This window comes from Mus caroli, unplaced genomic scaffold (genome assembly GCF_978045245.1).
Source record: "Mus caroli unplaced genomic scaffold, Mus_caroli_1 scaffold_15, whole genome shotgun sequence".
Classification (NCBI taxonomy): domain Eukaryota; kingdom Metazoa; phylum Chordata; class Mammalia; order Rodentia; family Muridae; genus Mus; species Mus caroli.
The window spans coordinates 52941989-52966732 of record NW_028227270.1 but is presented as its reverse complement, the minus strand read 5'-3'; the positions used below and the strand labels follow the sequence as shown (position 1 = coordinate 52966732).

Genomic DNA, 24744 nt, shown 5'->3' with positions numbered 1-24744 from the left:
AATAATGTGTGGGCTGGAGAGGTGGCTCAGCGGTTAAGAGCACTGGCTCAATTCCCAGCAACCACACAGTGGCTCACAGCCATCTGTAGTGGGATCCGATGCCCTCTTCTGGTGTGTCTGAAGACAACAGTGTACTCATATACATAAAATAAATACATTTTATTTTTATCTATCTATCTATCTATCTATCTATCTATCTATCTATCTATCCATCTATCCATCTATCTATTTATTTTTTAGTTCCTAAAAGGGAGATTTCTTTTAATTAGGTATTTTCTTCATTTACATTTCAAATGCTATCCCAAAAGTCCCCCATACCCTCCCCCCCCCCCTACCCTCCCACTCCCACTTCTTGGCCCTGGCATTCCCCTGTACTGAGGCATATAAAGTTTGCAAGACCAAGGGGCCTCTCTTCCCAATGATGTCTGACTAGGCCATCTTCTGCTACATATGCAGCTAGAGACACGAGCTCTGGGGGTCCTGGTTAGTTCATAATGTTGTTCTACCTATAGGGTTGCAGACCCCTTTATCTCCTTAGGTACTTTCTCTAGCTTTCACTTCTGTGTTTGCCACGCACCTGCATAGCCTCACAAGAGACAGCTATATCAGGGTCCTTTCAGCAAAAAAAATTAAAAAAAAAAACAAAAAACGTGGAAGCCACAGGCCCAGGGCTTGGACCAACAGACTATCTCTACTTCAGATACCATCCACAACTGCCAGGCTAGCACAGGCACTTGTGAGCCACGTTAAAAAACCAGTGGTTCCCACAGACTCTCCTCATGCCTGTCAGAACAGTTCAAAGGAAGCAGGAAAGCACTTAGCCACAGATGGCTTCCTAGAGGGATGTGACTCAGGCACAGACTATGGAAAGAGCTGCAAGCTGCGTGAGGTGTGGGGTAGAAAGGGAAGGACCAACTCAGATTTTCCAAGCTTTCTCTAGCTACATACTGTTCACTACTGCTGCGTGTAATATTCATGCCTTTAATCCTAGCACTTGGGAGGCAGAGGCAGAGGCAGAGGCAGGAGGATTTCTTAGTTCAAGGCCAGCCTGGTCTACAGAGTGAGTTCCAGGACAGCCAGGGCTAAAACAGAGAAACCCTGCCTCGAAAAATCAAAAACCAACCAACCAATCAAACAAACAAAAACAATCCACGCTAACGCCAGCTACTGGTTGGCAACGCGGTCTTCTGCCCCCATGGCTATCCGCAAGCAGCGGTCCAACCAGGTTCGAACCCACGGTTCCCTGCTCATATCTTCCCAGGCCGTCTGCCCCCTCCTAGAGCCTACAGCTAGCTCTAAACCACTAACCCCTTATAATCGAGACTCCAGAGGCTTGTGATTTATCAGTCAGATTTATAACAGTAAATTCTCAACCCCCAAACCACCCACACAAAGAACTCAAAACTCAATCGATATTGATACAAGCTGCCCACCTAAATGGCGACAAACGTGCCCTATATTATTCTATTGCTCTTCTATGATATCCATAGCTACCTGTGGCTATTTCAGGCCACGTGTGGATCCAGTTCGCCTTCTTCCTCTATCATTTCCCGTCCTACTCTCGGTCTGTCCCCTGTCTACCTCTCTCTAAAACTTTTAGCTCTGCCTTCTTTTTGTATTGCCTTATATTTCTCTTGACCTGCATACAAACAGCAATCTACACACTACCGTGGTACATTACCCACCCAGAAGCTCTTCAAACCTGGGTTTCATTACGTAGGCATGGCTGAAGACTGATGACTGATGACTAGAGTCTCCAGCCTGCCTCCCTCTCTAGAGGTTGGGGATGGGCTAAAAACTTCTGACCATGGCGTCATGTCCCAGTGTTTTTGTGTTTGTTTGGAGACCCACTCTCATGTCAAAGCCACGGAGGACCAAAATTTTAGATACTAACCCTATTACAATCTTGACAAATTTACTTACTAAGAACAAGCTTGTAGGCTTTTAAAAAACAGTTGACAATTGTATAAATGATAGCATACACGAGAATTATACTTTCCATTTAAAAGAAATTTAAAATTTCTTTTTCTTGATGCATTCCTCTGGCTGAGACTCTTGCTCTAACAACTGAAGCCAGGACGGCAGATACTCTTGTTTAGTTCCGTATTCTAGAGACAGGGGGATCTTAAACCAGACTAAGGCCATTCCTAATTTACTGAGAGTTTTGGCTAAGAATAGGTTTTGAATCTTATTTTTAAATGCTAGGTTTTAAATCTTATTTTAAAATGCTCTTCATGTGTTTGAAAGTTCTGTAAAATATGACTTTTAATAAAGAAAGCTAGATTAAAGCAGAATTTTAAACCTTTGTGTGTATTATGCAGCTGTTTTCTTGCTAAAGCAGCATTGAGGATGCTGTGGCAGAAAATCGAGGATTAGCAGGTGCTGGGTATTTCCTCAGTCACATAAGGACCATTTCCCTTCCTTGTAGATACATGTTACATTGATTTGTGTATGTACATGCGTGTATGTTGTGGGTGGGCATGCATGTGGACATATGTTGGGTTTTCCTTGCATTCTTAGAAAAAGTGTCATATAGTCCTATGACTCTCCTTAAATATTATCTTTACCTCTTCAAGTTTTTAATAGATTAGGGTTATAGTGCACAGCATCTACATACGTGTATACACTGTACAGTTTCTAAATCAAGCTATTGAACATACATATGATCTCATTTATAAATCTCAGTACCATGGTTATGCTGCCTTCAGTCAACATATTTGATCATCTGTTTCATGGAATAATCTGGCAAGGCCAACTTTAAATTCCATGGATCTCTTGGAGTTACAGGTGGTTGTAAGGGGTCTGACATGGGTCCTCTGCAGGAACAGTGCTTTTGTGGAGGTCTTGGGCCTTCTCTCCAGTTCTCTCTGTCTCTGTTTCTCTCTCATGTAATATGGCACTATGTCCCAGAGTTTTGTTAAGTTTTAAATTCAAAATTCACTTTTTACATAGATATGGGTGCCCAAGTGCTGTAATTTGTATTTTGTAAAGTCCCACAAAGGCCTATTAGGCCAGATTTGGTGTCACCATTGCTAGGGAGGCTGAGACTGGAGTATCTATCGCCAGAAGCTTAAGGCCCTTTCCATTCTGTCTGTTACAAGAGTCACAATAAACCTCTTGAATGCAGTGTAAGCAGACACCAAAGCCTGTGCTGGTGTCAGCACAGAGCTCGAGTCTCCAGGATGCACTGGACTGATTTTGAGCTGAGATTGCAAGAGTAACAGGTTAGAAAGGTCCCTCACCAATGCCAGTGAAAAGCGGAAGCTGCATCCAACAGTTTACTGCATGCCTCACCCCTACCTAAACAAAAGCTAAGACTATCCAGTAAAACCTGGGGATGTGCTGACTGCTGACCTTTAAAATAGCACTGTCTACAGACTCATACAGGTTCATACAAACAGCCCAATCCCAACTCCAGAAGGGTCTCACACGGGAACAAACTTCTTACAGGTGTGGTGTCTCGAATGAGCGCAGAGTTTCATTGTGCTCACACAGCAGGTTGATGGAAATTTCATTCCTCACTGTTCATAGTTTTAATAAGGATCTGAGTGGCTGCATTTCATTATCACCAGCTGTGATAGGAGTCTTGATTGTTCTCAACAGCCACTAGTTTTGCCTTATGGATCTGTTGTTTGAGGTCATTTGCCAAGCGAGCAGGGGCAGGTTGGCACTTGTAACTGAGGAACACTGTTCTTTGTCCCTGTGTTGCTCCAGTCTACTGTGGCTAATGCATACAACTTACAAATGTCGGGATTTGAGTGTTTTCCTAACCCCTATCTTATTTATTGCACATAAAACATGTAATAGTGAGGAGAGAATATGCAAGATGGGAAGAGTAGAACAAAAAGCGGCAAAGCCTCACCAGGCTTGATATTACTCTTTCAAATCTTTAATTCTTATAATGACCTAGGAGTCTTGTGATGACTTCTCACCAGGTGGAGATGTGTTTTAAAGGTTGATTATTAAACAAGACCGTCACTATACACGGGAGGGAGGGTTTATCATGCTTGTGAAGGCTACGTTACAGTTAGGTTGACAGGGTCTACATCCTCACTGGAAACAAACCCCTGGGTGTGTCTTCGAGAGGTCTTCTACATTAGGCTGAAGTACACACGCACACTACATGCAGGCAGACCTGTTCCGTGCATTAAAGTACTGGAGTGTACGAAAAGGGGAAAGCCAGTGAGGCACTCATGTCTTTTCTTTCCTTCCTGACTGGACGGGATGTAACCAGTCACCTCCTCCTTCTGCCACCATGACTGCCCCAGCACCATGGACCCCACACCAGAACTGAGCTAAAATACCCTCTGTAAGTTGCTTTGTCCCAGTTTTTGTCTCAGCAACCACACACACAATGGCACAGGACCCTTTTATATACTTTATTTTCATATGCAAGAGAACTTGGTATTAGAAGTCTAACTGGAGTTCTTTCTTTTTTTTTTTTTTTTTTTGGTTTTTCGAGACAGGGTTTCTCTGTGTGGTTCTGGCTGTCCTGGAACTCACTCTGTAGACCAGGCTGGCCTTGAACTCAGAAATCCGCCTGCCTCTGCCTCCCAAGTGCTGGGATTAAAGGCGTGTGCCACCACGCCCGGCCTAACTGGAGTTCTTTAATCTGAACTGAATCACAGAAATATAGACATGTATTGGGGTCCATGAGAAGAACAGGGCGTAACACTACTGAGCTGTACACATGATGCCTTTGTCAGGGGAATGCAAATGCCCCTAAGCTGTAGGATGATGACACTAAAAGTTAACATGATGGAAACGGCAGAGTACTATATCAAATGTATTTCAAAATATATTTCTAGTAGCATGAAAACCCTTATTTTGTAGGGATTACCTCAAAATTAAAATATTTTATCAGAAATATAATTTTGATAATAAAACCACAATTAAAGACATGCAAAAGAATGCGTTGCATGTTTGTGCTAATTTAAATATCACCAGTATAAATATCCTTTGAATATACTTCATTGAAAGATAATATGTCCACAAGCGCTCCAAGATGTGCCCAGGCACGGGTGAGCCATGGATGATCTGTCCTCCTGGGGAGCCTATGTGCAATGGATGCCAGGTGGGAGCTGCTTCTTCCCCCTCCACACAGTGATGTGCTGGGTAGGGCCACAGGTAAGGAGTGGGAGACAACCTGTGAGACTGTCAGGCGGTTGTACCTGCTGTACCTGTAAGCAAGCTGTTCCTCACACAGCCGCCTCCAAGAAATGTCCAAACATTTTAAACTCATCTTCTGTAAAATTGACCTTTGGCACTTCAAGAAAAAACAAACAAACAAACAAAAACAAAAACAAAAACAAAAACAAATCCCAAGTGTCTCCGTTCCAGTTTCAAGACCAGATGTCCTGCAGATATCGCTTCTCTTGCTTTAACGTTGCCAGCGTCTTCATCGCTTCTAGTTTGTCAACGCCGGCTTCTTTGCTTATGATTCCTACAAGGGTGTCGTTGACATCCTTGGCCATATTCTTGGCGTCTCTAGAGACAAAATGGCACACTTTATAAAGCAGGAACTTCCCTTAACCAAACCCTCTCAACCACATCCCTAGTTCACTCTGATCCCTCAATCTTTGTTTTCTCCTCACTTCTCAGAATGTTTTCCAGGCATCCAGCTTCACTTACCGCAGGCCAAACCTTCACCCATGGTGGCCGCTCTAATAGAGCTGACCACATGGTTCCGTAGCTTACAATCCACCCCTAGGCTCCAGTGTCCTTGAACAGTCTTCAGTTTTACTGCAGGAGGGAGCTGGGCTCTAGCTCAAGCCCCTGCCTTCCCTCTCCCTCAAAGTGAATGGTCGACCCCCATGCTCTCATAGTCCCAAACCTTCATGCACATGAAGTGACAGGTCCCTTCACTGAGGACAGGACTTAGCTCTTGAAGGCACGGGAGGCATCACACACACCTATGTCACTGCCCCTTTGCTAACTCCATGTTAAGACTGTCTGAGGTCAGGGAGTGGACCTCATGTCTCCTTCTACATCCTGACATCTGAATGAAGAAACTGTAAGACAGGACCTTCAGATGTCACAGTTTACCCTTGAGAGGTGTCTAAGGAGCCAGATCATCTGTGTCCTTCCTCATCTTTTCCTCACCCACCCAGAGCATCTCTCCCCACAGGCCCACCCTCTGCAAACCTACAGGTCCTCTCTGCCTTCATCTCACTCGATTCTTCAGCTGAGTGCCCCACACTCAGGAAGATCCCCTCAGCTTTGGACGGGTTTCCTCCTTCACTGTCTCTGCACCTGCCCGCCCACTCCATGTGTGACTTGTGAGGTGACTCTGAGCCTATATCTCTGAACATGCCACTACCACTCCTAGGAAACTTAAGACTCAGTGATGTGGAGGGGCTATGTCAGGGGAGAATTTAAGAGTCTGGAGGTATCTGTGGTATCTCCATGTTCTCAGTCACCAGTTCCCAGCACATCTGTGTGATTGACTGCACCTTCTATTTAGAAATCTGACATTCAGCTTTAATGTGACCAAAATGCCATCACAAACATGCAGGTCAAGGACATCAACAAAATCTAAATGACAACATAAACTGATACAGTGTGTGAATCTCTGCATGTGGGAGCCAGAATCCACAAGGGTCACAAAGTCATCCAGACAGTCAAAATCAGCCTTTAGACAGCTCAAGCTATAAACAACGTCAAAGAAACAAAGGCAGGCAGCATATGACAAGCAAGTGCCATTCCGTCAGTCCTGTGTGGCCGCAGTCACATCACCCGGGCACAGCCAGCATTTCATCTTCTGCATCACAGTTACTAGGTCAGAAGGGCTTGGCTGACGGAGGGTGGTAAGTGCTCCAGGCAATTTAGGAGAAAAAGAAAATTTCCCATTTCAGAATCTCCTTATCTAGTTGGAAGTTTTAGAGCTGAGTTTCTACAATGTGTAACTGTCCACTTGGTGCTGTCTTTGAAGCTCACACGGAAGAGTGCACACAAAGCTTAGTGACTGCAGGAGTGACTCGGCCTTCTGTCTATCTGCCCACCACACTCTGACCTAGAGGAACAAGACTCTAACCTGATGACATTCTCAGAGTCAGACTCTACTTCCCTCTCCACTGGTTCAGTGCTGCAAATCAGTTCTTCAGCACAACAAAATCCATGCTGAGACATCAGTTTAAGCGATTAAGGTTTTAACATTCAGATGATCAGATGTTAAAAACATGTGCCCAAAGCAAAGCATTCTGCAATGCAAGAGCCAGTGTTCACACAGCTTTTCTGAAAAGAAACCCTGGCTGTTAACCGTGCCCTAGACCATTCACTGTGTGCTCACGTGTGACGTATGTAAAGGAATAGCTGTTACAATGATAACCGGCCCCTCAATCCATCTACAGTAGCAGCGGCTGGGTTACATACCCACACACATAAACGTAGCCATTCTCCTGAAGGAGGGTCCTGGCCACCTGCTGGCTGTGCCGCTGGAGGTTGTCTTGCACATACTTTGCTGGGGCCTCCTCCCCGTCAGGGGCAGGGTCTCTTGAGAAGGAGACCTTCAGATGAGTCAAGACCCCAGTCTTGAGGAAATGCCTGAGCTCCTCCCTGCGACACAACACCACACAGTCAGCGAAAGGCGGTGGTTAAAGATGCCAAGGTCTGCACATTACAGCTGTCCAATCACAAGGCAGCAACCTGTACCTGAACAAGTAGTCTCTGTCCTTGTGTCTGCAGCCAAAGAACAGCCACATTGCTCCAAATTTCCCATCTGGGTGTTGTTCTTGGAGTTTTTCTCTAATGTATAAAGGAAGTGTTGGATATAATGAGCACACAAATAAATAAATTTCATCAGGAAATATCACCAACAAACAGACCTGTAAAATCCATTTTTGTACAGTTCCAAGTGACTCATTTAAAATATCAGCATTTGCTGTATTTGGATATTATCTGGGTTTTCATGTTACAGCACTCCAGACTGACCCTAGACTCTTGTTCACACTAAGCAGATGTCCTACCTGAATTACAAAGCAGCCCTCCAGATTCCCCATGGTGACAAATCACTACAGCACCCAACGCTAGGTAAAAACTTTCTAAAGTAAAAATTTTACAACCGATACTCAATTATTCTAAAAAACTGAAGAACAAAAGGGACAGTTCTGTTTCCACCTGTGATGACAAGGGTTGTATTCTGCAGCTGTGATGGATATGTACCTGTGCTGGAGGAAGCCAACAAAGGGGGCTACGCCAGTTCCTGGACCCACCATTATGATGGGGGCTGACGGGTCCTCTGGTAAGTGGAAAGCATTTGTTGCCCGAGGAGAGATACATATCTGGAATATGGAAGTAGCTTCAGTGAGTTTAAAAGAAGGCAAGCACGTGAGAGTACATAATGATCACGTGAGTACACGTGAGTACAGGATGATCTCGTGAAGATGCACGCGTGTTATCCCACCCTCAGGGAAGCACCATGAACTTAAACAGCAGCATCACTCCTTGCTAAAGCCATGAGCGCATCTCATACTACAGAGGAAGGGAAAGTTTGCTTTGCAAAGACTTTCTTTTTTTACCCATATCATAGGTGTTTTTCCTGAGCATAGTTTTTCTTACATGTGAACTGGAAGCACAAAGCAAGGAATAAATGAAGAGGAAGGGAGGCTCGGGAAGTGCAAGCATCCCCTAGGATGGCTGCTAGGGGGTCACTTTCCTTTGAGTCTGTAGCCGCTTGGTATGTCCCCATGCCCCAGCGGATGACACCACACTCTCAACCATACAAATAGCACTAACTCAGCAAAGTCAAGTCCCTGAACAAAGGAATGAATACATAAGGACACAAAGAGGGACGGAGATGCAGCTGGGGCATCCTGGGGGAAGCTGCCATCAGGGAGGTAATCAGGGTACACTGTACACAATGTAGGAAATATTCAAAGAATACTTTAAAGCATTTTAAAAACTGTCTTTAAATGAGACATAGCTGGGAAGGAGCGATAGGAGACACTGCGGCTACACTGCCACCTGTCATCCTGGGGTCATCACTGCCCCCACAGTCCAGCCCAGTCACAGGAAAGGCATTATCTTCTACAGACAGGATGAGCAACAACAGCTGACAACCATTTGCACGTTTACAATGTGAGTGCAACACTAGTCGGGTGTGAGCCCAACTGTAGCAAAGCTGACACCACACCGGTTCAGTACCTCAGGAGCCAGAGCGTCACCACTGTCTGCATTCGAAACGTCTGTGTTTGGCTGAAGGAATGGAGCAACCAATGTGGCTAGCCAGCCTGTGCACACTCCCTTCCGTGGGGAGGCCGCTGTGGTGCTCGGTGGGAACTCTACAATGTTAAACACGAAGTGAAGCTTGTCTGGGTGGCGTAAGCTGGAGCTGCAAAGAACAGGCAAGCTCTGAAGTATCCAGCAGGAACGAACAACACTTTCTCACAGTGCTGGGGGCTCAGGGCCTCACCTGGCCAGTGCTTTAGATAAGAGCCATCTTAACCCTATAGTGAGGTATTTCAGGAGAGTTTCCAGTAGTATCTACTTGTCTTTAATGTTTCAGTAAGGTCTGTAGAAAGTGAGATGCCCCAAGGCTCTTCCTTCAAGACTCCCCACTCAGTATTTACCTGACTGATTTTTATTACCATGCAAATGAGGGACTGATACACTGGGTATTATTTATTAGGAGGACAAATCTGAAAGTCAGTGAGGAAAACATACAGTTCAGAATCACCAGGAGACACTGTCACAAACCTCTACCCACGCTTTGTTACATGCAAACAGTGCAAGACTCAGGGAACTCCCTCCCACCAGCTCACCCTGCACTGACACTGAAGGCACATGCCAGCTGGGAGTAGTGCCCAGGGACTGTGAGACTGGGGGCCACTGCCTTAAACAGGGGAACACCAGGTGGTCCATCCACCTTAACTGTAAATCCCACAACACAGAAGTCCTGGGGAATCTTCAGATTGCAATGCGCTCTACAGAGCAGGGAAGTTTGCAGCAAGTGGCCCAGCCACTAGAGAGCTGGACGTTGAGGTTTCCCTGATTTTGGAGGTGAATATTTTGCTAGTTAAGTATTCGTACCTTGCACATGAGTATGGTCGAGGCTGAAGTTTAGGAAGGTGCTCTAAAAATAAAACAAGCAGTTAGTTCAGGCCTACTGACACAGGAACAAAAGAAAACGCAGGCCTATATTTAACTTTTTTGTTTAGACTATTCGAAATAACATGTTCTCGCTTATCACATTTTGCAGTACATAATGCAGTGATACACTGTTCAGCCCTAAAGTCAGGATCCCTTTCCCAACGCTGGTCTCAGGGTGAGCGCAGTTAGGGCAGAGCAGGAAGATAGATGGTCAGCACGCTCATTGTTTTCGAGTGTCTAAGGATCATCTCGAGAGACACAGCCCAGAGCTTTCAGAGGTGAAAAAAAGTCAAGGCCTCAAAGATACCAAAGACAGATATTTTAGGAAATACTTAGGAGTAAGATGTACATTTCCTTCTTGTGTTCATATACTTAATAACTTAAGTGTATGGTGGGAGACTTTCTCAAAGCAACTTCAGCAGAATCCCAGTGGTTTAAGAATGTACAGCGACCTATGTAACAGCAACAGTAAATGGTCCATATTTGAAATATCTGCTTACAAATTTTAGAATTTTTGTGAATAATTTGTTTTATTTTTAATTTGTCTGGGCAAACCTTTTAAAAGTTCCTTCTAAGCTTGGTCTTAGTAAAGCAGGAAAACAAAGACTGGCACAGTGCTCATCTTAAGTTTTAGATGTGTTAATTTTTCTTAAAGAAATGGAAATTTTCAATTTTGTATGTCCTAATGACTTCCTCTGGCTCCTAACCTGTGTTTTGGGTAGGTACTACCCTCTACCACCCCCATTACACCACTAAGCCAGAAAGCACCAGCCAAGCTGGCTTAGAAAGAATGGGGGAGACTAGCTTCGTGTAATGATTTTGTTTTTGTTTTTGCTTTTTAAACATTTTAGGAGGAAGTCAAAGAAAAAGAACACTAAGTTAAAGTCATGGGAAGAGAAAGCAAGCCCTGACTAGTCATTCCCTGCACAGGCCTTGAAAGGCCCGATGGCTTACTAAGAGGCCTACATATGTTTTCATGGGGTAGACGTGAATGGTAACATCTGACTCTGCCCCACTACGGATAAAACAAAGGCCAGGCGTGGTGGCGCACACCTTTAATCCCAGCACTTGGGAGGCAGAGGCAGGCAGATTTCTGAGTTCGAGGCCAGCCTGGTCTACAAAGTGAGTTCCAGGACAGCCAGGGCTACACAGAGAAAACCCTGTCTCGGAAAAAGCAAAAACCAAAAACCAAACCAAACCAAAACAAAGGCAGGAAAGTAGGAAAGGCCACAGGATCAACCTGCATGACAAAGGCCCAGGTGTCCTGGAATGCTGTGATTCTGAATGCACAGGGACGGAGGTGTCCCTGCATTCACCCAGAGCACATGCTTCATGCTGTCACACCACATGCCTACTGGCTTCAATGAGGAACATCCTTTCCCTCTCAATACTCACTGCTAGGGAAAATTTAGCTAAATTACCTCACTGAAGAAAATAAATTAGAAAAGATGCTAAATTCTAAGTATAAAAAAGTACAACTGGATAATTAGTAGAAGGAAAAAATAACAAGGAAAAAAAAAGACTCAGAATGTGTGGAAGAGGGACCCCAATCTCTAAAAAGACGTTACCATAGTCTGAAAACAAAACCTGTCACGGGTTCCTGACTTGTACCCACCAGCCCCATTTAGCCAGGTCCATACTGTGTCTGCATGGAACTCACTGTGAGACAGGAATAGCTGGCCTTCTTCACTACACAGAGGCTCACTAACAGTGCAGGAGGCCTGCCTGGGGCCGTGGAAGGAAGGGGTGACTCACCCAGCAGGAGGCTGAGCGGAGGCTGGCAGGATGGGAAGGTGAGCAGGAGGTCCAGCAGGCAGACGCTGGCATCTCGGATGAAGCGGTTGTAATCAGTGGCTCCTTGTTTACTGCACAGCTCCTGCAGCCTCCGCTTTTCAGTGGCACTGCTGGTGTGCTCCGCAAGGGCCCGCAAAAAGGCCTGAGGAAAGAGGCTAATTGTGGGCTACTCTGGGGTTACAGTTAGCTCTGTGAGTTCCAGGCCAGTCACAGTTATAGGGTGAGAGCTTGTCTCAAATAAACAGATAAATAAATAAATAAATAAATAATTAAGAAATCAAACAAACAAATAAATAAAAGACCAAAGAAATGAGAAAGAACAGGCTCAAACAGCAGAAAATATTGCACAGTTTTAAAGTATAAATCATTTAAGATATCAGTTCTACTCTAAAGACTATTTTATACAAATGTTTACAACACGTGTGCAAAGACTATCACAGTACAGAAACTACTGCTTTCACATTATTTTTCCCCATAGAAAAACAATCTAGAACAGCTCATATGTTCATGAGCAAGCCAGCAAATTATGGTGCACCCGTTAAAAATACCCTCAGTGTTCTCCCCAGAACACGCAGACCAGACGTCTTGCTGTGGAAGAGGGATGAGATTCCAGACTTAAACTCTGAGGGTGCAAGCACACAGCCGTCACTTCCCACCTCACCTCCGTATAGGCATTCTTATACAGCATGGTTTGCACAGTATAAATATATTTTCGTATACTTTGTAAAATGTAAAAAGCTGGTAAAATTAAAACAGAAAGAAGTTCTTATCCAAATGAACTCTGTTTGCTTCCCGAGGCCAGCAGTGCAGCAGGCGCCTCCACAGAGCAGTGTGGGAGCTTGTCTTTAATTGCCACAGTCTCTCTGCTCAGACAGCTCCAGTCCAGGAAAGCCATTTAGAAAATGTCTAGTTTACACAATGTTTAGAAAAAAAGTCAGCAGCCCGCATTTGAAATACAGTTCCTGGTGTAACACTGCCCTCTAGTGGCTCAGTCTACCTCAAAGTTCCCTTCCATTTCCCCAAGGTTTCCCATGCAGCAGTAACCAAGTGGCAGGGTAGTAATTAATGCAGGAGGTGTGAAGACACATCTGAACACACTACTGTCCATAGCTCTAAGGGCCAGAATCAGGCTTACCTAAGTGTCCTCAACAGAGCCCTGTCCATCTTCAAGCAAGGGGACATACCTTTTTAGGAACTGCTCGTATTTCAAGGCACCAGGTGAGGATGAACTGCAGAGAACTCCCCTCAGGCACATGCGAAGGCAGGGCAGCTCCTTGCAGGTGAGGCAGGAAGAGGCCAGAGAGAAGACACAACCACAAACATTTTTAGAATGTGCATTCACCACACAGTGCTAGCTGCAGCACTCTGCACTACAGTGCTACCAAGTGTGAGGACTTATGGCAATGTTCCAGCTGCGACTGGATGAAATAAATACGCCAGGGGTGGGGTGGGGAGGCCAATTCATAAAAGGAAAAGAATGATAAAATTCAAAGTGTACCAAATAAAATAAAATGACCTAAAATTAAATAACAAATGGCAATAGATGATCATGTTCCATTTAGAATTAACTTCAGGGGCTGGAGAGATGGCTCAGTTACTGAGCATGCTAGCTGCTCTTCTAGAGGAGCCCAGTTCCCAAGACCCACAAGCCTTACAGTCTAGCTCCAGAGGAATCCAATGTCCTTTCCTGGCCTTAACACAGCTCACTCCTGCGCTCGGGCTCTCTCTCTCTCTCTCTTTCTCTCTCTCTCTCTCTCTCTCTCTCTCTCTCTCACACACACACACACACACACACACACCAGACGAAATAAAAACAACTCTTTTTGAAAAACATGAACTTTAGGACTGAATAAGTTAAAGATTACATGCAAGCAATATTAAAACTTTAAACAATAAAGTTTCTTTTATACACAGAAAAATTATTTTTATATAATAAAATATCAGTAGGAGAAATAAACTTGATAGGAATTTTACATAAAGTTTCAGGCTCTTCTTGTGCCCACAAGTGCTCAATACATGTAAAGTCCCCATACATGTAAAGAACCCATCAGCGCAGGGCTTGCTCATGGTTATGTGTGTACGTGTGGTTTGTGTATGTGTACGCACAGGCACGGCATATGGCTGAGCTGCAGCATCTACGCAGCCAGCACACAGGATGCTGGGCATGTCCGCCATCCGTCCTACCTTTCTTCTTAGTGTCCGTCTTAATTTTCAAGGAGACACGGTGCGCTCGCTTATCAGCCAGCTGCAGCCTCTGGAGCAGCTTTTCTACTTCACGATCACTGTTTGGACAGGTCACATTGAAGGAGTCTCCAGGTTGATGGGAAAACTCTATTTTCTAGAGAAGGACCAAGGTGAAATAGAAAAGGAAAGTCCTATGCATTAGAAAAGTCTGAGTATAGAGTAACAAAAGCTGTTTCCATGATGGCTATCTTAGTGCAGGGACTCACAACTAACTCTAACCATAAGAGAACTCAATGAATAAGTCCAATTTATCAAACTCTTTCATCAATAGTTATTCCAAAAAAGACCAATGTAGGAGTGTGTGCGTGGGTGTGTGGGTGTGGTGTGCACACAGGCATGAATACACCATGGGTGTGATGGTGCACACCTTCAATCTCATCACTTGGGAGCCAGAGGCTGGCAGAAGTCTTGAACTGAGACCAGCCGTTAGAGAGTGAGACATGATCTTTAAAATCCTATACAAAATATACATGCTAGGAGTAGATAAAGCCAGTAAGTTTGCAGACTGAAGTTCAGATTCTCAGAATCCATATAAATGCTAGTTGGGTTGTTCCCACTTGTAAATCCAGTCTTGGAAGGTGGAGACAGGCGAAGCCCATCTAACAGGAACCCGTTTATAGAAACCAGTCATATGGAGAGCTCTGAGTTTGACAGAGGGTTACCTCAATGAATGAGATGGAAGAGTATTCCAGGAAGATCCCTAACATAACCATCCGGCATGCGCACGCGCGCACACACACACACAGACACAAAACCACTAGGTTAAGATGCCTGTCATCTCTTTTAACTACCAGGAAGCTCTACTGAACTCTCACAGAAGAGTTCACATGCTCTGATTTCACTTCTTGGGACCTTCTTCAAGACAAATGGCTGAATTAATGGCTGAAGGATCCCTCACAGAGTGAGCAGATGCAGACAGGCTTATGGACAGAGTTCCGATGACCACGTAAAATCTCGGACACCACAGGCAAATGACCAGTACAGCCATTGGCCCCACGGGCAAATGTTCACTACTGTCACTTTTCTAGAGAGATTCCAAAATCTTTTCAGATTCTCCAGATAATCAGAACACCTGCCCGGAGAAGTTAGCACTTTCCTGACTGTCTAGCCTCAACTTTCTGCCTCACTGGCTGACCTTAAGTGGACAGCTTCCTTCTGTGGGCCTGACACAGGTGAATGCGGTCTGGACTCCATCAGTCTCTCGTGGCTTATGACCACGGCAACAGTGCTACATTCTGCACTGTCCCTGCACTCATGCCTCACATCTGCTCTCAAGTGGACCGAGGCGAGGAGGAAATGACAGACAGGAACAAATTGGCCAGGCGTCTTGCCAGAGATGTCTCCCCTCCTGGGTGTAGTACGAAAGTACCCAAAGGGCAACCGTGCTGAGAGTAAACTCAGCAGCAACTTACTGAAATGTCCAATTCCAACAGCAGAGTGGTCTTTACGGCATCATCTGTAGTCAGCCGAATGGCTTTTGAAATTGGAACTTGAAAAATCAGATCCCCTGAAGGCACAGGTGCTTGGTTTTCCTCCTTGAGAAACAAATGGGATAAAATATAATGAAACACAATTTCCAAGCTGGGAAGGTGGGTTGGTCAGTAAAATGCAACCACAAAGACAGTGTTCAACTCTCAGAACCACATTAAGAAGTCGCTGAGTCAGATGGAGCCCCAGGCTTACAACCATCCAGCCAAGGCTACTGGTGAGCAGGCCTGAGGTAAGAAGGGAATTCTTAGTTTTAGTTACTTCAGAGGCAGTCGTAACTAGTGGCCCCAGTAAGGACAGCACAGGTCTTAGGAAGCAGCACACAAACCTAATTCCTTATGATATCTTCCAGTTCCTCTTCTAACTTGATTTTATTACATTTAAAAATAGAAATCATTTTAACAAATGCCAGCCAATCAACTTTGCATAACTGGGAAGTCTGGGGGCAAGTCAGAGCTACATGCTGGAGGCCCAGTGGGGTGACTCTGGAATGTGACCCTCAGAGGATTTACTCGCTCAGCTCAGCTCAGCCCTCAGCTGGAAAAGCAGGAAGCACTCAGCATTCCAAGGTCACAGCCTGTCTCAGCCACCTCCCTCCCCTTTGAGAGCAGCCTAAATCTAATGAGTATAATGACTATACACCCAGGCCCTGTGCCCCAACTCCAGACTAACGAAAGAAAGAACCAGTCAGTTTTCGAGAATCCCAAGAGATGCTGAAGCCTTTGCTGAGAACCCATTACAGCTCAGCTTCTCATTGTGTCTAATCCTGCTCTTCTCCCTCCAGCCCAGGCACAACTGCTGAGAGAAACACCTCACAGTTTGACTCTAGGGATCAGTGACATCCAGGTTGCTAAAATGGAAGCCTGGATCTGGGCTCCATCTGGGTGGTGAGACCCTCCACACTGTCACAGAAGGAAGGCAGAGCTGCAGTAAGAGCAGTGTTAGTGCAGGGTGGGGAAAGTGTTATAGCCCCCCCACCCCCCGAATTACTCTGTGGTTAATTGCCCTGTTTCATGGAAGCCTCACCAAAGGGACCCCAGTGTTGTGTAGACAGTTTGTGTCTTTCCCCACAGAGGCCCCCCTCACCCCTTCTGTGGCAAGTGCAGTAAGTGGGCAGCTGGTTTCTGCGCTGCGTCCCTCTGCAACAAGTCCAGGGCTCCCTCCCTTCCCCTCTCTGGCTGCTGCCAGGAAATCCAGCCTGGCATTAGAATGGCACTGCCTATAAACCATCCCCCCACCCCGCGCCTTAATGAATACACCTGGAGGAGTCAGATGCCAGCTTGAGACGGGACCCCCCCCCCCCCCAGGCCAGAATCTAGCCCTCCCTCTGATAAACAGCCAAGCTCTCCAGGTACCTGTCCTTGGGACCTTAAAGAAATAACAAACTCAAAGAAGATTAAGGCCCCATCTTATATCATAGAGAAAAAGTAATTAGAGGTGACAGACAGTTATGGCCAGTCATAAAATTAGTTCCTGATAACCCCACAACAGACACCTGTTACTCACCCCTCCATCCCCCGACCCAGCTTCAGTTCCGTCCCTCCAAAAGGTTACAGCCCTCCACTCCCCTTCACCCTGAGCATTCAAGGAATTCCTGACCATCCTGTATATAAACCCAATGCTTTCCGGACTCAGCATCGCATGCCAGCATTTACCCTGTGAGTGCAGGGCATGTGATCTGAGTCAAGACTCAGAACAATAAAAAGACTCTATTGCAAGTTGTGCAATTCTTGGGCTCCTGTGGACTCAGGGCGTAACAAAAGGCTGGGAGAGCCTGGATAGGACTGATGCGGAGGCTCTGCACCTCGATGAACTCAGACCACCTTAGAGATGATATGAGCAAGCTGACGACTCAGCAACATCAAGCCATTTGAGGCAGAGACAGGCATATCTTTTCTGGGAGGGTCATATAGTAAATGCTTTTCTTCTTTGCAGACCTCTGGTGAGCACTTCCACAGACATCACACTGCACAACAGGCACGGCTGCTGCAGAAACAGGAGGCACAGCAGAGGAGATGCTGCGGACCTCTGACATAAAAACAAACAGAACACAAGGCATAGGAAGCCCAGAACATAAAGTAAATCTCTCACCTGGCCAAGAGACTCCTGAAGATGGACCTCCAAATACTCTGGGGGCACAGCAGGAATACTTAGAGAGCTCTGGGAGAGTGGGGGGACCGAGTGCACAAGCGAGGAGTCAAAGTCTTCGATCCGTCCCTGCTGACTCCTGTTTGTCTCATTTTGTTCCCGAAGCTCAGAATCCCTTGTCCCCACGTCCTCTAATCTCAGCAGTTCAACTTGTGACTGGATGTGCAACAACTCCGGCTTCATGGCAGTGCTCAAGGGGGCATCTGATGCCCGTGGAAGTGTGTCACTCATGTTTTCTTGTCCTCCGAGTGACTTAAAGTGCTTCGTGAGAGCAGCCCAGAGTCCATCAATCCACGGCTCTACCACAAGCTCTAAACTGGTACGGATAAAAAAGCAAGAAAACCCAAATGCCTAGGTTGTCCGTTTGTGTGTAACAATGATAGAGCAGTAGTTTGTGCGTTCGGCAGAGGACAATAAGCAACCGTCAGAAGTACTGAAGAGAATACTAAAAGTACAACTAATAAATTTTCAAAAGCACAGCGCTGTGCTGCTTAACAAACACTCTGTACATTCTGAGCACGCATACGGAGCAAATGAGCTGAGATGCAAAGCTGTTTTTGCCCTGGTAACAGGAATATAACTACTCTCATTTTGGCCATCTGCACTCTAGGGAGCTGGCAGTTTACAGATGTGTTCAATCCGGATGCCACTAACAGAGCTCAGCCAGACTCATGTTATAAATGATCACTCCATCAGCTGAAGGCACCACTTATTTTGTCTACTGAACTTATTGATCCTCTTCCTTCAAGCATCATCAAGAAATCACCCTCCATTAAAAGTAAATGTGTGACTAAATAAAAGCTTCCCTTTCCTTTCTACCAATCTGTAAGTGTTTTAATCAGTTAATTTTTAAAAGGAAAGTTCGATTAATCACACATTCAGAAGTTCAGCTAGGACTAACAAAGTCTAACACAGCCGCCATGTTCCTGAGATGTGTGAACAGTGGTGGTTAAGGAGAGGGCTCGGGCAAGACAGTGTCAGAACACTGAAGAAAAAAAATAAAAGAAGATCACTTCCTATCTCATTGGAAAGGCACGTCAAATCCTAATCACTGCGGTACGTGACTATCAGGAGGCTCATCTCAGACCTTTTTCTTCCTAGGACTAGGACTGTAGATCCATGACCTCTGCCCTGCATGTATCCTGGGAGTCCTCATGAACACACATTCATCAGTAAGTTACATGTAAAGCATCACTCCTGTATCTGAGTAAGACGACGCTACCAGTCATGCCGGAGGGAGCTAACACCCACCCAGTACCCACCCTGAAGAAGCACAGGGCTAAAGGCCACAAGCACTGGTCTGTCTGGCCATGCCCTGAAGCTTCGCAGTACACCCTGCCATTATCTATCACAGGCACAGAAACATGAGTGACCAAAGGTTTGGTCATCAAGAGGGGATGGAAGATGTCAACCCAGGCATGTGAGTGCAAATGCACTCTGGTTCAGACTAGGGGGATGGTGGGGGGTACATCACACAGCCATGTCTCCCACTGGCACCTTACTCTCAGACACATAAAGCACTTAGGCTCAGCGGGGAAGAGGTACAAAGTACTGAAACACACTTAGGAAGTTTAACACTTGATCGAACAAGTGACCCAGGATCCTCTGAAGACATCTATGTGCAGTACTATAGGAGATGTGCCTAATGGATCGAAGCATTATCCTACAATTAAACATAGCTCACAAAGACCTCAAAATGAAGGTGCAGAATGAGCAGGTAGTGTGTGGGAATTGTCTGCAGCTGAAGGAAATTATGGAAGGCAGGGGCACCAGGCAGGAGGAGAGGAAACATGAGAGCCCCATCAGCGAGAAGCAGGACAACACTGAGGTCATTATTCCCATAAACAGGTCATTTACTAAGCACAGTGACGGGAAAGTTGCTCAGTTTTTTACCTAGTCAAAACAAAACCACAACAAGAAAACGTGAGCTATTATCTGGCTACAGCAATGACAGCCAAAGGCTGAGCAGCAGACCGTGACAGGACAATGCTGAAGACCTGAAGAGAGACACATTAGGAGGACTGGGAAGGCTGTGCACAGGTTTAAATACCAAGCTGCAAAACATGAAAATGACAAAAGGGTGAATAGTGCAGCCATTGCGATGGAAAGAGACAGCCAAGACAAGCCATGTTCAGTGATGCTCAGCCTGCAGGGCTTGTCCCACTACAGGAGATGCAAACAGCACCCCTGTGTGCAGGGCAGAGAGAAGACATAGAGGTGATACCACTGTGGCCGGATAAAATGTTCACTCTTACACATACGTCTATACTGAGACACATGTGAGCTGTGCTGGGGCTTCTCTTATTCCATTAGCAAATACTGGGGGCTAGAAGGGGGACATGGAAGATGGAGGACACAGGCCAACAAGGTTCTAGTCATCAGACCTTCCTGGGTCCCAGAGCTAAAATGCTGAAATTATAATGAGACTCTCAGAAGACTGTCAGTGCTAAACCAGAGCAAGTGTTTATAAGCTAACCAACTTCCATCATGTGCAGAGTTTACTGAAAAGATAGATGTGCGGTGCCCTTACCCTACACAGTCATCGGCATGTCCGGTGTCGTAGAAACGCTGGGCTCCAAGCTCCTGAAGTCGTTTATCAATTACTTTCCCTCCGTTGCAGAAGTATGTGTATTCCGAGTCACCCAAGCCTGGAGAACCCAAATACATACTTAGGGAGAAGGAGGGTTCAGTGATACGATAGACAGTGACACAAAGTTTCTTAATACTGCCCCACACTCATAAGATACTCATCAAGTATAATGTATAGATCCACATTTCCTTATTTTTCCCCAGCAGTGTTAAGAATGCAATGTGTTTCTACTGTTTATCATGAAAGCACCAGAAAGACACAAAACAAATACAGGCCACGGTCAAAGAAATATACGTATTTAATCTTTCTGTTTCCATGAATTTCTTTAACAATATAGGAATCTGAAGTAACTCGTAACACTGGCTTTGAAACACAGTTATCTGTTCTGTACACTTTCCCAACTCTGAACACGGCTGCCAAGGGCAGCCTCTGAACCAAACACAGTCTGTGTGTGTGAGGGAGGCGTGGAACACAGCCACATCTGCTTGCTTACATACCACGGCTGTTTGAAGCCACAATACCCAGCAGCTATGATACCATGTGACCTACAAAGCCTCAAATACTCATCTTCATCCAACTGTATTCACCACTTCTGATCTGCAGGCCTTGGCACACCAGCAAGACAAGCAGATGCTGAGTAAGCCTCTGTCAGGTCAATTAAAGAACTGCGCCCGTCTTGTATGCTGAGAAAGCTAATGCTTCGCATCCGCTTGAAAATTCAAAATTGGAAACTTAAGTTTCTCACTTTAGTTGTCTCCGTGGCTTGACATCGGAGTGAAGGTGAGGTGGGAGCATACACGGGAACATCAATGACTAGAATGAGTGGGTCAGGCTTCAATGTCATCTTTATAGAAAGCTTCAAGAACATCTGAAACACTACTTAGACATACGCCAAACTGTGGCTGGGGTTCGAATGGGAATCTAAACAGTGTCAGTTATCTGTGCTGGATACTCTCCCAAGCATAGTTACCAAAGATGAGTCACACAGACTATATGGACTCATGCTGCCTCTCTAGTTATCACAGTTTTCTATGATAGCTCCTCTATTTTTTAGTTAAAATCTATTCTGTATATATAGACACATACATGCACACACACACACACACACACACACGTGTACACCATGGTATAATGTGGGGCAAGTGCAGGACACTGTCTGTGGGTCTTGAAGACTGAAATCAGGTCATTACCCTTGGTGGCAAGCTGCATTACACTCTGAGCTAACTACTGACAACAGGTCCTTCCTGTTCATATCAGAGTCACTGCTGGCAGGGCAAGTCAATGTAAAGGAGTTATTAAAACTCCCTTGCGGGTTCTAATGTGCTAGGGACTGAAAACCGCAAGGCTGAAGTCAGGTTCTTAGAGAACATAACTAAGAAGGCGTGTTCCACGCCTCCCTCACACACATTTCCGAAGAACATAACTTGGTTTTGTGACCTGCTGTTCCCTTAAACAATGAAATCCACCAAGTGCCTGCACCTTCAAAGACTTCTGCTCTGTTTTAGAAGGTTTGGAGTGAGGCCTAGACATTAGTAAACATTCTGAAACAGTTCCAAGGCTGCTGGAGAGGTTCTGCACCGCGTTTTGGGTGTGGCTAAGTGGTAAAGTGCTCCCCTCACTGCAAGGCCCTGGGTTTGACCCCCCAGACACACCCAGGACAGAGGGAGGAGAGGGTCAGAGCATTGCTTTGGGGTACAAATTGAAGAATGACTGACATTTCTACATTTTACATAGATGTAATAGTTATATAAAAATAAAAAGACCTATGCAACTTTATTTCAAGATTTTGAAAGATATATTCATATATCAAAGTAGTAACTGCATGTAGTAGAAGGGAAACAGTCAGTTACCCAATAATCCATACCGCAGGTGAGCAAAACAGTCCGGGGGGAGTGTCTTGTCGTGTATTTTTTTAACAAACTTGCGGGCTGTGTCAGGTGGGTCTCCTGTACCCGTGGTAGATACAACCATCACCAGAGGGCCAGTTTCTGTTTTCAGATCATACTACAAAACAAAGATGCTGTAAGTAGTGCAGATCTGTGACTTAACACACTGGCAAGATCAAGACAAAGCGACTGGAGGCAATGAACCCACTTTCCTGTCTTGCGTGCTTCCTTCCAATTTTTCTTCTGGCCGAGTTATCGTAAACATATCCTGGTCAACAGTGCTGTGACTAGATGCCTCAATAACGCTGCCCAGTAACTCAAAGGCTAGTTCACTTTCGCTGATGGCACCAGGAGGTCAGAAGGGTTTAACACTTTTCCCTCCACATGGCACACAAGAAAAGCCCCATCTACCCCCAGGCTGTTATCGAATTCTGTACTTCAGGAAAACATGAGAAGTAAACAGGCCCATTATCTGTCAAGGGACACGCTGAGCAGCAAGGCAGTACATGGGTAGGTATATGCACACACACACATATCACATATACATACACACACACACACACACACAAGTAACATGAGCAAAGGGGTTTTACAGGGTCAAGGTGAGGCAGAAACAAAGATAAAAGAGGCCCGTGGCTCTTTAGAGTTCAAGGCCATCCTGGTCTACAAAGAGCCCTGTTCTGTCCCAATAAACAAACACACTTTAAAACAATGAAAGAACGGAGGAGCAACAGGAGCTATCCCAGTGAAGATGGGCTGCAGTGCCAAGTGAGGCTGTGAGGTTTTTTAAACCTAATTCAAAAGTATATTTCTGTGTTTAGACTCAGCTAGTTGGCAGGAGGATCCAAAGTTCATTTTGCCAGAGCTACAATGTGAGTTCAAGGCTAGCTTGGGCAAACCCCCTGTAACAAAAAATGGGTATACTGCCTCATTCCACAACAAAGTACAGGAAAATGCACAGGAATAGCTGCCCTTACCTTTTCCGACTCACTGATACAGTGAAGATCTGCGGAAAACCCGTGTGACACAGCCTGCTCACTTATTTCTTCTGCTATGGCCTTTGCCTGTCCTCGCTGTGTAGCATAAAGTAACAAAAACCTTCTCATCACCTCAGGTCATCAGCTGCAACTCTAACAGTGAGACTAAAAACCACAAAGGGAAGAAAGGGGTACACTGTTTAATGAAGCGGGTAGCCCGCAGGACACCCAAACATAATTTCAAACAGCCTTCTCTAAACTTGTTCCTTAGCACTGATTTTAAACGAATCGCAGTATGAGAGAATTAAGACAGGAGGTATACAAAAGTGACGCTTTTGATTGCCTGGATGACGTGAAACCCACTCTTGATTTCTAGCTACTGTTGGGTCTTGTGTCTGTCATTCATTAGTGCCTAACTGTAGGAGTGATCTGCCTTTCTGCCCATTTGTACTCAGAATTAGGATATTAGCCTGAATGGTGAAGGCTAAGCCATGCTCAAACACAGTGTCGCTTACAAAGGCTATTGTTTCTGCCGTTAAAAAAAAAAAAAAAAAAAAACTGTAACTGGGGGCTCAGCAGTTAAGAGCACACTGCTCTTCCCATGGTTCTGAGTTCAAATCCCAGCAATCACATGGAGGTTCACAACCATCCCTAATGAGATCTGACGCCCTCTTCTGGTGCCTCTGAAGACAGCTACAGTGTACTTACATACAATAATAAATAAACCTTTAGGCTGGAGAGAGCAGGATCCTCTGGAGCAAGTAAAGTTTCTGAATTCAAAGTCCCAGAAACGACATGATGGTTCACAACCATCAGTACAGCTGCAGTGTACTCATATACATAAATAAGTAATCTTTTAAAAACCAAAACTGTAACTGTACCATGTTCACGTGAAACTGGGGAGTTCGTGTTTCCTGCTAGATCCTAATCAAAGCACTGGTCGTCATCAAAGATGGCATCATTGCATTAATCAGTAGTCAGCGTACATGGACTTTACACAGAGACGGTATTTCTAATCCATGCCTAACCCCGGAGATAACCAAGAGAAAAAGAAGATAAAGGGCTCTGGGATTCCACACTCCGCCATCCTATCCAGTGGCTAACGCTGAATGGTAGCCGGCCTACATAAAATTATCTTTTCCTGAGTGAATCAACTCTAGTTTCTAAGCACTTGTGGCTGATCCGCTGGGGAGCTAGGACACAAACCCTTCAAAGGTTCATCGGGAAGCACTGCTACAGACTCGACAGGACCAATGGGTGACACGTGGGGGCTCACGAGGTTTTGAGAAAGGTGGCGGAGCTGACTCCCCTCCAGTGCTCCCCGTGAACCCCACCGCAGTCTGGAAAACTCAGCGTCGCATCCCCACTGCGCAGGCGCGAGTCCAAGCTCCCCCCCCAACCGCTTCCGTCGCTCCCGCCGTCTCCTGCCGAATACCTCCAGGCGCGAATTCCCGCGCGGGACCCCGTTCTCAGACAGGCACCGTCCGGGAGCACTGCGCACGCGCGCGCCGCACAGCACGCATGCTCCGCA

The 24744-nt window shown here is 45.6% G+C and overlaps 1 protein-coding gene across 5 annotated transcripts; it reads right to left on the bottom strand.

Annotated features, from left to right (window-relative positions):
• Window positions 1-3724: 3724 nt before the first annotated feature.
• Mtrr (5-methyltetrahydrofolate-homocysteine methyltransferase reductase) lies at window positions 3725-24724 on the bottom strand. 5 transcript variants are annotated; one of them, XM_085830977.1, is made up of 16 exons: window positions 24649-24673; window positions 24095-24236; window positions 23214-23378; window positions 22201-22354; window positions 20291-20408; window positions 17704-18076; window positions 15537-15659; window positions 14065-14218; window positions 13065-13153; window positions 11842-12022; window positions 10027-10069; window positions 9142-9328; window positions 8161-8279; window positions 7651-7743; window positions 7372-7554; window positions 3728-5487 (listed from the first exon to the last, which is right to left on the bottom strand). In XM_085830977.1, the coding sequence occupies exons 3-16, from the start codon at window positions 23340-23342 to the stop codon at window positions 5343-5345; spliced, it is 2091 nt and encodes a 696-aa protein (XP_085687103.1). In that variant the 5' UTR covers window positions 23343-23378; window positions 24095-24236; window positions 24649-24673; the 3' UTR covers window positions 3728-5342. The 5 variants fall into 5 exon arrangements, with proteins under 5 accessions (XP_085687104.1, XP_085687105.1, XP_085687103.1 ...); XM_021180287.3 differs by lacking the exons at window positions 24095-24236; window positions 24649-24673 and adding an exon at window positions 24420-24605 and having other exon boundaries at window positions 3729-5487; XM_021180286.3 differs by lacking the exon at window positions 24095-24236 and having other exon boundaries at window positions 3730-5487; window positions 24649-24724.
• Window positions 24725-24744: the final 20 nt, after the last annotated feature.

What these genes read in the sequence shown, in the direction of transcription:
- Mtrr (XM_021180286.3), bottom strand. Translation starts at nt 23,342, where the DNA reads ATGAGAAGGTTTTTGTTACTTTATGCTACACAGCGAGGACAGGCAAAG. An exon ending in TGTTGGAATTGGACATTTCA is followed by an intron (nt 14,219 to 15,536) that starts GTAAGTTGCTGC and finishes GTCCTTCTCTAG; the next exon opens with AAAATAGAGTTTTCCCATCA. An exon ending in TCCGCTCAGCCTCCTGCTGG is followed by an intron (nt 10,070 to 11,841) that starts GTGAGTCACCCC and finishes TTTTATTTTTAG; the next exon opens with AGCACCTTCCTAAACTTCAG.